Genomic DNA, 12,116 nt, shown 5'->3' with positions numbered 1-12,116 from the left:
GTTCTGTGTTTTGTGCACTTCCTGTGTCTGTTTGTATTGATGTCACTGGAAAGGGTGAAACATTTGTTTTTAATGTTTGTTTTTTTATTGTTTGCTTTGGACAAAGGTTCACAATAAAGAAATATTTTGAGAAGTGACAAATTTATTAAGAAGGAAATTGCTGAAACCCTTATTTGTAGCCTTGTTTGGGAAGGTTTTACTGGGTTTTCTGAGATGCTTGGGAAAAGGAAACTGAATAAATTGCTGTTTTAATTTCTTCTTTACTAAAGTAACAATTGACTTTGTTGTTTGCTATTGACAATAATGTTGCTGTAACGTTTTTATAGTGTCTGTCAAATTTTCTACAGTTACTGGAGGCAGCATGCTGCGCAGTTGAATCCAGAACTGTTCTGTAACGCTGCAGCTGGGAGAGAGCCTATTATCGGACAGGGTCAGTGGGCGGGGCCTCAGTGGCTGGGGCCACTCCCTCTGCCGGCCCTGATTTGCATAAAGAGCAGTGAAAGTTCGGAGCGCGGCAGAAGGAGGAGCAGCTGACTTCAGGATCCAGAGACGGAGCTTCATCTCGCCAGAGGGGGAAATTACAGTAAGTTCAGCTGCAGCTGGAACTTTTCAGTCTCTGAGCCCAAACTTTGAGTCCGTCTTTAAAAAACCTTTTCAAACATTCATTTATTCTGTGCATGACATGCTTATGTGTTGTACTCTGCACTGCTTTAATTTCAACACAATTTAAGAGCATGATGAAAATAATTTCAAAACCCAAGGAGTCTGTTTCTACGCCTGACTTTTAGTTGACATGCCCTGACCTCCTCTTTATGCCTATTATTGACTGTTTCTTCATCAAATAAATGCAATATGAATTCAAAGAGTCCAAGGTTAACATGATTTAAAATGGAGACTGCTTGTAATTACAAAGTGATTTAACTTTTTCTTCTTAGTGGCTGCTTGCACTGTTTGGCAAGGGTTACTCAAAGAGTTGCTGGGATTCTTCAAATTGACATTTTGACCTTTTCAGTCAATCCATAAACCTCTTCCATCCCCGGCGGGAGAAAATGTTCGCGTCACAACAAACCCTTAAATACTCCTTAGAGCAGAGCTCCTACAGGAAAATATCAGACAGCGTGATTCCTGTTTCATATTTCAGGTTTTCTGATCCGTGTTTAGTTTTCCCTCAAACCGAAGGAAATCGTGCACAGCCTCAATGTGTTCAGATGTTTCAGCTCCAGCGTCACCCAGTCTGCATGCCTCATGATCGCTGTGGGAAGAGAGAGCCGCTGAGAAAACCCAGCTTGGATCAAAGCACAACCAACTGCCTAATGATGGCGGTGCTGTTGTTCGCCCGTCCAGAGGCCGGAGCCTCATTCCACCCGTTCCCCGTGTGCGGATCAGCTTGTGTAACTGCTGCCACGTTACAGTGAGGAAAACAGAGTCTGCAGCCAGATGTTTTCACACCACACAGGACAGGCACATCTGCAGTGAAGTCATCCAATAACACAAGTTCCCTGCATGTTTTTCAGTCCAGTAGTGGATGTTTTCTTGGTTCTGGAATGACATGTTAATCCTGTTTTATGGCTACTTGTTTTGTTTCTACATGTGAGGCTTAACAGTTAAAAAAAAACCCATGACATCCACTAGCTGCAGTGACAGAACATTTTCAAACTGTGTTTGTTGTCCAAGACTTTAACTGGACAGTTGGGAACTATATGTAACCGGTCCTGTGGGTTCTTCTGGGATGTGAGGTGGTGTCTCTGTAGATCCAACTCATTCCTTGTTCTACCTGTAGGACAGGGTTGCTTCACCGGCCATATTTTAGGGTGATTTCAGACCAGCCCTGTTCAGTCCACTGTAATTCTAGTTTGTTTGCCCAGAAAGTCTGATTTGTTTGGGGAGGTTTAATTGAACTCTGAACAAGACCAGGAAGGTGAACATTCGTCCGCCTACAGACCTGGGCTCGGTTGAAGTGAACTTTGGTGCAGTTCAATTGTACATGAGGATCCCAAGTGGACCAGAGACCTCTCCAAAAAAGTGGACTACAGTGGACTACGTTCTGGGGAAATACAGCCAAAACAAACACAGTACTCTAGCGATAGCGGGAGAAATGGCTCATTGTCTTTTACCAATGACTAAATCACTAAAATCTGATGTCACTCAGTTTTCATTTACATTTCATGAAGAAAGAAGTGATGCTCAGTGTCGTCCTCTGAGGTTTTTGTGTTACTTCCTTTAGTGGTTTTTGGTAGCTCAAAGGATTTTGTTCATCTAATGCAGTGTGAAAGTGAACCGCACCAGTCAAAACTGTAAAAAAATGTGGCAATTTTGGTCTCTAGTCGAACAAAATCTACCAGATTAGCAGGTGTGAAAACACCCTACACTCTTTGATAACAGCTAACTCAAAAAAGGTTGTGCAAAGCTGACTAAATGATCTGGCACCCTGCAAACCTTTAGTTTTGTGACACCAAACAGGCACTGTCCCACAAACTGACTCTGTTCCAGCCTCTCTTTTTCAATGTCTATTAGTGAAGTTCCAGTTGAGTAGGTTATCAGTTTGTTTAACTGTGACTGCAGTTGGGTCAGGTCGGGTCAGTTCCACTCATTCACCTGCAGACTAAATCTTCACTCTGCCTAACACTGGCAGATTTTTGTGCCGACCCAACTTGCCAGCTGACTATAGTGCAGAGTGATGGCGACTTTATCTGACTGGAAATTTAGGCCAAAACTGGGGCGAATATCGTCCCAAGTTTTAATCGACTGCTAGCAACTTTTAATGACTGCTCCTTCTTACTTATTTTTATTTTAACAGTTCCTATCAAAATGTTGGCCAAACAAAAGCTATCCTACTGCATTGGCATATTCTTGGTGGTGTTGAGGCTGGCCCACGCCCAATACGAATACCTCGGATACCCACCGGGCTACCCAGACCCTGAACAGGAACAGTACACCCCTCCGGTCCTGGCTGCAGATACCCCCAGGATTCAGCTCCGACTAGCAGGACAAAAGAGGAAGCACAACGAGGGTCGAGTTGAGGTTTACTACAACGGTACATGGGGTACTGTCTGCGACGATGACTTCACCATCCATGGTGCCCAGGTGGTGTGCAAGGAACTGGGCTATCAGGAAGCAGTCTCATGGGTCCCATCTTCTAAATATGGGAAAGGAGAAGGTAAGGCACAGACATTCTCAATACATGACATGTATTATTTTTGTACATGGCATTTATTTACATCCCACAGGTGCGTAAACTAAGGCTGGGCGACCTCACAAATTTATCAACCATTGATAATAGGCTGAGCCATTCACCAGTTGATCTTTTAAGAGGGATTTTTCTTTTTCTTTTTGGCATTTGAGTTGCTGTCTTAATTAATAACAATGCTTGACTGAAGCCACAAGATGCAGCCCATGGAAAAAAAACAAAAAAACAAATTCCGTTTTTAATGGTGCACGCAAACTCCTTCCAGCTGCAACCAAAGCTTTTATTTTCCGTAGAGTTCTTCCAAGTTCAGCAGTGATTTATTTACTCAAACTTATAACAGAAAGGCAGCATCCTATAGAAAAATAAATTTATTTAAATAGTACCCTAAACCTGTGATGGACTGGTGACCAGTCCAAGGTCTAACTTGCCTCTCGTTCACTGGAGATCGGCACCAGCACCCTTGGGAGCCCCACAAGGGATAAGTGTGTCGTTCTGCCTAGAAAATGTCCGCTGTGCGAGTATATCACCCATAGTCACCAGTCACTTGATGAATATTGGTTGGGAAAATGTTGCATATTGCAAAACCTTGGTGTAAACTTGAAATATTTTGTGGCAACCAAACCAAGGCAGAGTGCTGAATGCTAATATGATGAAACCTTCATTTCTGTTTTATCCCATAAGGACCCATCTGGTTTGACAATCTCCAGTGCACTGGAAAAGAGAGGACGCTGGCTCTGTGTCCATCCAATGGGATTGGTGTTTCTGACTGCAAACACACCGAAGATGTAGGCGTGGTGTGCAGCGACCGCAGGATCCCTGGATTTAAATTTGTCAACACATTGCCCAATCATGTGGAGGTAATCTTCTCCAAAAGCTGCATGCGTTTTTTATATTTCCTTATTATTATTGTCCTTGTGGACCGTGGGCCTCGGAGATACCAGCCGGTGCTTGTGGTTTGTTCTGATGTAACTTCTCTCCAACAGCTTAAAAATGTAATGTTTTTCTTGTTATTTGAGCTTGTTATTTAACCTGACAAACTGGCCTCTTCTGAATTCATATTCTAATTTATTGAATATGACTGTACTTCCCTTCTAATTTCAAAATAGAAGAACCTACATAAATAAAGGGTGTCAAGAGTAAAACACTCAAGTTTTCTTTGGCAAAGACATTTCATAGGGTTTTGTTATGAATTATTTAATTAGGAATGGGGAGAGATTTTGTTACATCCATAAAACTCATCATGAGCCCTAATGAGACCTTGTGGTGAATATGCAGTCACTGATTGTGTAGTCTCTAAAGTAGGGTTAGTAAACAGAATTCCTGATTTTCTGAAAGTTGAAAACAAATCTAAACTGTAGCTCTCTCACAAAGACAGAAATTCTTCTATTATTATTGGTAAAATTATCAAAAAAAGAAGATCCTTTTTATATAGCACTTTTTCAGCAACAAGGCAGTTCAAAAATCTAGCTTGTAGAAAGGGTTTCAAGCACAAAATAGTGTTTTTGTCCCAATGCTTAACTCAGAGTCATTAAGGATGTTTTCACACCTGGTAGTCCAGTACACTCAGTTCAATTAGGGGCCAAAGTTGCAATGTTAGCTACATTTTCAGTTGATGCGTTTTACTTTAAAAATGCACTATGTCAAACAATCCAAACTAAGTGAAAAACTTGTTCACCCCTTTGCCTGCACCAAAAACTACTGAAGGAAGTGACAAGAAAACTGCTGAAGAATACACTGAGTGCAACTTCCATCTTCACAAAATGTAAACAAAAATGGACTAGCACCAGATTTTAGTGGTTGAAGGATTTCTCTTTTGTATTTGGGAGAAAGCCACGAGCCATTTCTCGTTTTTGTTTTGGTTCTATTTACCCAGAATGCCCTGTATTATAGTTTGCTTCCTGCTCTTAGAGCTGTCTCTGATCCACTTGCCTTCACATATGCATTGGAACTGTGCCAGAATTAACTTCAACTGAACAGAGGCCGAGGTTTGTAGGAGAACCAGAGTTTGTTTCTTTTGTCTGTGTCACAGTTTGATTGAGCATTCACACCTTCTCAACCAAGCCGGCCTTTCTAGCCAAACAAACCAGAATTCCATTAAAGCAGGGCTGCTGTGAATGCGCCCTGAGATACCGTTTGTCTACAGTGGCTTCTCAGGCTTAATTTTTCCTTTTCTATTTCTAAAATATGACCAGTTTCCTCCAATTTCTTGACTGCACCATCTGCGTATGATGAAGCCGTGATAAATGGAGAATTGGCACAAGAGATTAGAAAAGGAGTCTTGTGTGTTGAATGCACCATAGCAGGCAGCGCACAGTAGAGGTAAAGAAAAAATGCTGCAAGATTTGACTTATCCAAGGGACAGCTCAGATTGAATCCTTGTCAGAAAAATGTAAATGGGTAACATTCAAATTTAGAGGGGATAGACTGTATGGCCTTGCCCTACCCTCTGGAAACCTCGGTCTCTGTGTAGGAATTGTGGGGATATTGTTCCAAACAAGATGGATATAAACAGATAAAACAATTACTAAGAGAACTTTACAAAGAGTGTGATGCCATTCTATCAAACTATAAGACCGTAAAAGACGTTTTGTTTTAAAAAAAATGAATGACGTCAAATTTTAAGGCTAAAGTTTCCTGATATGTTGGAAGTCAAAAAGTCTTGATGCTTCATATTCACAATGTTACTTACAGTAGGGGATTTCTACACAATCCCTACAAGGGAAATTCTTAGTCAGACTTTTTGTATTCAATAAACATTTACCCAACCCAAACCTCAGTATAGTGGACCCCAGCTATTCAAAGGGATTTGGAACCACAGCTGCCTGTGCATAGTTCAAATCCATGAATACTTGAGGCTTCCTCTAGTTGTAATAGTTCACACACCAAATATGCCCTAAGCAGCATTAATACACACACCGTCTTAACTTGCTTTAACACTGCTGTTGAAGCTAACATCTTGGTCTTCTTTTGTGCGCACTTGGACAAAAGATTAGGTGGGGACAGCTAATCAGCTTCACGGAAAATAAAATAAAATAAAATAAGTGTAGCTCCTGGATTGTTGTGAATTTGCAAACTCCAGCCAATAGTGTGTCGAGTAGCATTGTGCCCAGTCATTTCAGCTCACCAGGCTGTGATCCACAAATAGACAGATTTTCCATGAATAAATTGGGGTTACGTTCCACAGGAAAATCCGAGAATAGTGATTACTGAGGCTGTACTTGGAATGTTCCTGTCAGATGTGACCATGTAGCTCAGGATTCAGAAAACAGTACTGCTAAAACAATCTCTTTGGGTTTTGTACTACAAAACTCAAAATTGATAGCTAATCCCAGGGTCCTTTAAAAATAGTCTTAAACGTCTCAGTGAAAGTGAAGCTGAACAGGTAATTATGAAGTGTTTGTGCTCGTAACTGTCGAGCCAACCCTTTTAAAACCCTTCAGACCGGACTGAGCATCAAGCTCCAAGCTACTACTGCCAGTCCAATGTGTTCTGCACTCCTTGCAGGCCTCACACATTCCAACGTTGTGAGCTCACTGCAGATCGAACTTAATGCTGTGACTCTGTTATCCTTTCTTTTTCTTTTTCTTTTTTTTTTTGTTGCTTCTCCTTGGGAAGCTTAGGAGCTAACACAGACATTTCCTCCAGGAATTAATAGTGAATGTAAAGTAGAGTTTAACTTAAGAGGAAGTAATGGGCATTGATGAAGCAAGCAATTAGTAACTATGGTACCACACTTGAATTTGTGGTGCCAAGCAAGTTTGATAAGTCACATCATTTGATCAAGTCAATATAAAAGATTTATTAAAGCGGAAGTATTATGTAAAATCGACTTTTTTGAGCTTTACATCATGTTATAATGTTATTCCAGGAGTTTTGCTTTGATTCTTTCATGCATGTTTAAGAAATAATGTAATCTCCTGTGGCAACCATTCAGCTGTGCATAACGCCTGGATGGGCCTAACTCCGCCTTTGAGGTTCAGCTCCCCCTCAGAGCTGCCATTTCCAAGCTTCAGAGCTTCAGAGCTTCCACCTCCCACGTGACTCCCCCACTCAGCTCCTTAAGACTAGCCAGCATCAATTAGCAAACACTTGGTAGAACAGAACATCAGCTGAGCTCTTTATAGGAGTACAGGTAAAAATGTTGTTTAAGCGTTAATAGAAAAGTGATGTTGTGATGACTCCCTGAAGGTGTAGTGTTGGAAAGAGCAGGACTTTCTTAAAGAGACAGAGGCCCAATTTCAAGGTATTTAATTACAAAGTCAAAATTATTTTATGTCATATTGGAAATTTGTAGCATTTTTATAACAACTGAAGGTAACATAGTTACTTAATTGTGGCTGGAAAACCCATAGCACTGTCCCTTTAAGGTCCCAATCATTTCATAAAAATTGAGTTAGGATATTTTAATCTAAACTGATTGCTTTGACATCCCTGTTTGAGTTAAAAATGGTATCAACAAACTCAGATCACAGAGGGCTTTGTTTCAGACACAGTGTTGTTGTATGGACTGTTCCATGGTGTTATTGCTTAGTGTGTTTTGGGGGAAACGTCTGTGCATCTGAACAGCTGATATTGTTTTGGAAAGGCTGATTTAGTTTATTAATATACTGCCCAACAGTAGTTGTTTTCAGACGGCAAATAAACTCAAGATGAAGAACTGACACATATGACACACAGCTGATATAGCGGTAGTGTGAGCTGCTCACGACGGTGTTGCCCACCATGGCATGACAGGAGGGCTACTTGATTCACAGACTATTTCAAATTGATATTTATTTGGAGAAATAAACGGAAAAAGATGGAATATTTGTGTACCACTTACTACAAAATGAATATTGAAGTATTTCAAGCAATATTAAAGTGAATTGCATTGTGACGTTTTTAACAATACTTCGCCTGGAGGTACAAAGAAATATTTTTCCAATTGTGAAAATTGTAAAAATGTTCACAAATGGAAATTTTCACCTGAAGGGAAGAGGTGCACCGATAAATCAGCCAGCCAATAAATTGACCCCGATTTTCTTAATTTTGGGAGATCAGTGGTCAGCAGTGATCACAGTTAATAAAAATCACTCCACTGTTGCCAACTCTGCAACTTTACTGCAATATTTATCAATATTTCAGATCAAAAAAAAAAAAAATCAGTATTGGCCAAAATAGCTTTTTAAAGATTGGTAGTCAGTGAACGGTCAGAAAACTACAATCGGTGCAGCCCTACTGAGAGCGGCAGGTCCCATCTTCCCAACGACAATTTGGTTAAAGACGTTTCTTAACGGAGGATTATTTCCCCTCACTAAATGAAAGCTCTCGGTGTTTAGCTTAGTGTTTACCAGGAGTGCTAATAGATGACCTTGGCTCTGTAGAAGGAAATGTCCTTGGATTTTAGAGACAAGAAGTAGATTATGATTTTCTCCACGTAGTGCAGATGGACATGTCTAGACGTATGGAGCCAGACTGGGATGATGGCCTAAAAAAACCCAACAAAACCAAACAAAAAAGACCTTCAGACTCAACTTTTCCATTTACTGAAATAAGTCAGATGGGCCCCCAGTGTGTAAAACACACCCAGCTGGGAGCAGCGCTCCACCGCTGTGGCCTGGCCCCATCATCCAGGCAGGCGCGTTGTAATGGCAGCCATGAACTGTATGTTGCTGGGGGGTTTTAGTGGTTTGGGATGATTATTAGGCTGTAGAGACTCTGTCAGGTGAGCCAGAATAACCCACACAGGAAATAGCGAGAGAGTGAGGTAAGACGGAGGTGAAACGTGAAGCCTTCCCGGCTGCCGCTGCTCACCACGTCAGCCCCGTTCACGTTCTCCTGCATTCTCTGGCATTTTGTGACAGACACAAAGTAAACATGTCATTCCATGACTTTGCTCTGCGGTCTGAGGTTCCCTTGGTTTGCATTCGGCTCTGTCTCTCTCAGCAGTCCAGTAAACAACACAAAGTGACCGTCAGTTGTGCTGCTCTGAAGTCGCTGTCACCTCATCCTTCCACTTCCTGCTTATCTGTCCATTTATGGCTTTGAAGAAGTCCACTGACCTCCAGTTTATTCTGATTTGGGGCATGATAAATGATAGACAAATAGAAAACACATCCGATAGAACTTTCAATAATTTCACTGAACTCTAACCCAGAACTGCACAGCATTCTGGGAGATGTAGGCAAAGGAAAGGGCAAAGGGCAAAGGTTGGGCTTATTTCAGATATTTAAAACAAAGAATGAATCAATAATTATTGATATTGATGGATATGAAATCCTCATATCATGAAAAGTTTTTCTGAGGTTCAACCTTCAATTGTCTGAAAATGCAGAAATAATCCTGTGTCAGTTCGCCCGTTTCTTTTTTGTGTCTCTGCTCTGTCTTCTCAAGCTTGTGGTCGAACCTGGCTTGTACTGAGCCCAGTTCTGGTTCTGCTGGAGCTTTCTTCCTGTTAAAGGGGAGTTTTTCCTCTCCACTGTTGTTCCATGCATGCAGCATCAGCGCAGGCAATCGTCGCTACATGCTGGTCCAGAAGGAGTAAATGCTCCAAGTCAATGAGTCGATGCAATCTGCTGAGTTTCCTTAGAAATTTTTTAAATCACTTTGCATAATTAACAGAGCTGACTGTGCAGTTTGATAGGACCGATTTGAATGTATGTGTGATTGAATTGATATGATTTTTTGTTTTCTTTTGTTTTTTTTGCTTTGCCTCTTAATCCCACTCTTCCCCTCCACTTTGGGAGTTTGTGTCAGTGAGCGTAGAGAGGCAGAGCCAACTTCCTTAAACTGAACAGGGACATAAAGAACCAAACAGATCACGGCAGGTAAAAGCCAGGAAAAGAAACAAGAATCATAAGCACAACAATAACAGCAATAAAAAAATAACAATGAGTTGATAAAAATTCAAAAGTAAACTAAAAGTGCCCGCTTACAAATGGAACAAATGCTTTTAAAACCAATCAACATTTTATTGCAAACTAAAATGTTGTGTTTGGATGAAGCAGTAAATGGTGCATATTATAGGAGAGTAACTGACTTTAGTAGAGTGTGCGCATGCTGTTTTATCTTGTTTTTGTTACGCTGCTCAAGATACTTTTAAATAAAATGTTTTAGTAATATTATTAAAAGTCCATATTTATCATGAGGAGTAGAGCTGCGTGATATATTGTAAATATATCATCATCGCACTGAGGTAATGTGACATTAACATTGTAATGTGACAATGCAAAGCTAATGTCACATTACATTAACACTGTAATGTTAATTAACAACATTAAAAACATTTAGTAGTTACAATAAGCATTAAAATGGTTCCAAATACTGTTTGGAATGCAGAATTTTGCTCCACATTACTGGAATATAGAGCAAAACATCCCTGTTATAGTTTACACTGATTTTTATGCCAGTGATATATTGTACATTCTGGATGCAGTCTCTATAATTCAGATGGTAGCTGAACATATTAAAGCTAAACAAAGAGTAGAGGAAATATTCATTTGAAAGACAGAAGAGAGAAAAATCCAAACTAATATCATCTCAGTGTTGGAACTGCTTGGCCTTCTGGTATCAGGCTGCTGTGTTGGGCACATTCAGAACATTTGTCTAAGGACGGCGCTCAGCGCTGGCTCAGAGCGCAGTGCTCTCAGTAATTAGGATTAGGAGTCATTTGGTGGATGCCTGCATTTGTATCCCTTCCCTTTGAGGATTAGAGCCATGTGTTGCTGGTTTTCTGGTGTGGATTTTATCCGGTGCAAACACGATTCACATTAAAGATTTGACCGCACAACCTAAAGTTAGATGGCTTGTTGACCTGCTGTCCCCGCACTCGAATACACCGGACCGGGCATGATGGGAAACGAGCCAAACACAGAGAGCGAAACAGTTTCCAAAAATTTTTTGTGCCCTTCTGCTCAAGTGAGTTTTTATTGCTCAAACGCCTAATGTACTCTCAGTGGAAAGCAGCGCTGTGGATTTTTATTTTTTTCTTCTTCTTTTTTAACCTGCTTTAGCTCATTATGAGACATTCTGATCCCTGAGTACTGCAGTCATTTTCCACAAGCTTCAACTTTTATGCCATGTTGAATCACTTCATTTCCATTAAGTCATTGTCTCTGTAATTTATGCTCCAGTTTGGCTCAGAGTGTCCCAGTGCTGTGAAGCATCTGTTTCCAGTTTGTTAACAAAAGGCCCATTTTAATGGTTCTGATCAGAGGAAGTGAGAGGCAATGTTCCCTGTTTTCTGTAAATAACTGCAAAAACCACGTGATCCTAGAATCCCATGCACCTGGTCAGACAGTCATTGCAAAAAATTTGCTCACTATATTTTTGCTTCACATCTGCACTGAATTCATACTGAAGATCACACCAAACACATTCAGGATTAAATCTGCTCATTAAAGCTGCAGTATGTAACTCTTATGAAAAATTGTTTTGTTTTTTCATATTTGTTGACACTGTCACTATGTTGTGACAATATGGCATGAGACATAATCTTTGAAAAGAATCAAACTCATCTGCCTTCTCCCAGTAACTAGAAACAACCAATCTTAGTGCTGTCAATCACCTTCTGTAAGGCGCTGCTCATTCTCTCCTTCCTGCTCAGGCTAGTTAGCATGGCTACCAATGACAGTGGATAAACGGTTTTTCTGTAATGTTCAGTTGTTTAGCATGTTCAACAGCAGATTGATTGACAGCACTAAGACCCGCCTCCTGGCTCTGATTGGTTGTTTTAGTTGGGAGTGGTGCATTTCTTCAGACGGCAGCAGTATCTCAGGCAGGAGGTGGATGAGATCCGTCTTTTCATAGATTATCTGTCTCATGTTATACTGTTACAACCTGGTGACAGTTTTAATATAAAAGGCATATTACTTTTTATAAAAGTTAAATTTTTTGTTTCTTTTTTTTAAAATTTTTTTTTTTTTTTTTTTAAAATGTTTTTTTTTTTTTT

At 40.4% G+C, this 12,116-nt stretch overlaps 1 protein-coding gene across 2 annotated transcripts in view; it reads left to right on the top strand.

Annotated features, from left to right (window-relative positions):
- Positions 1 to 477: 477 nt before the first annotated feature.
- The window catches only part of loxl2b (lysyl oxidase-like 2b), a 44,436-nt gene continuing 32,797 nt past the window's right edge, over positions 478 to 12,116 (top strand). For both annotated transcript variants that reach the window (XM_016661452.1, XM_007573444.2), the window contains exons 1-3: positions 478 to 583; positions 2,798 to 3,157; positions 3,869 to 4,044. In XM_016661452.1, the coding sequence (XP_016516938.1) occupies positions 2,809 to 3,157; positions 3,869 to 4,044 (525 nt within the window). In that variant the 5' untranslated portion in view covers positions 478 to 583; positions 2,798 to 2,808. The remainder of the gene's footprint in view (positions 584 to 2,797; positions 3,158 to 3,868; positions 4,045 to 12,116) is intronic.

This window comes from Poecilia formosa, unplaced genomic scaffold (genome assembly GCF_000485575.1).
Source record: "Poecilia formosa unplaced genomic scaffold, Poecilia_formosa-5.1.2 Scaffold329, whole genome shotgun sequence".
NCBI classification, from domain to species: Eukaryota; Metazoa; Chordata; class Actinopteri; order Cyprinodontiformes; family Poeciliidae; genus Poecilia; species Poecilia formosa.
This window is presented reverse-complemented; position numbering and strand designations above follow the sequence as displayed.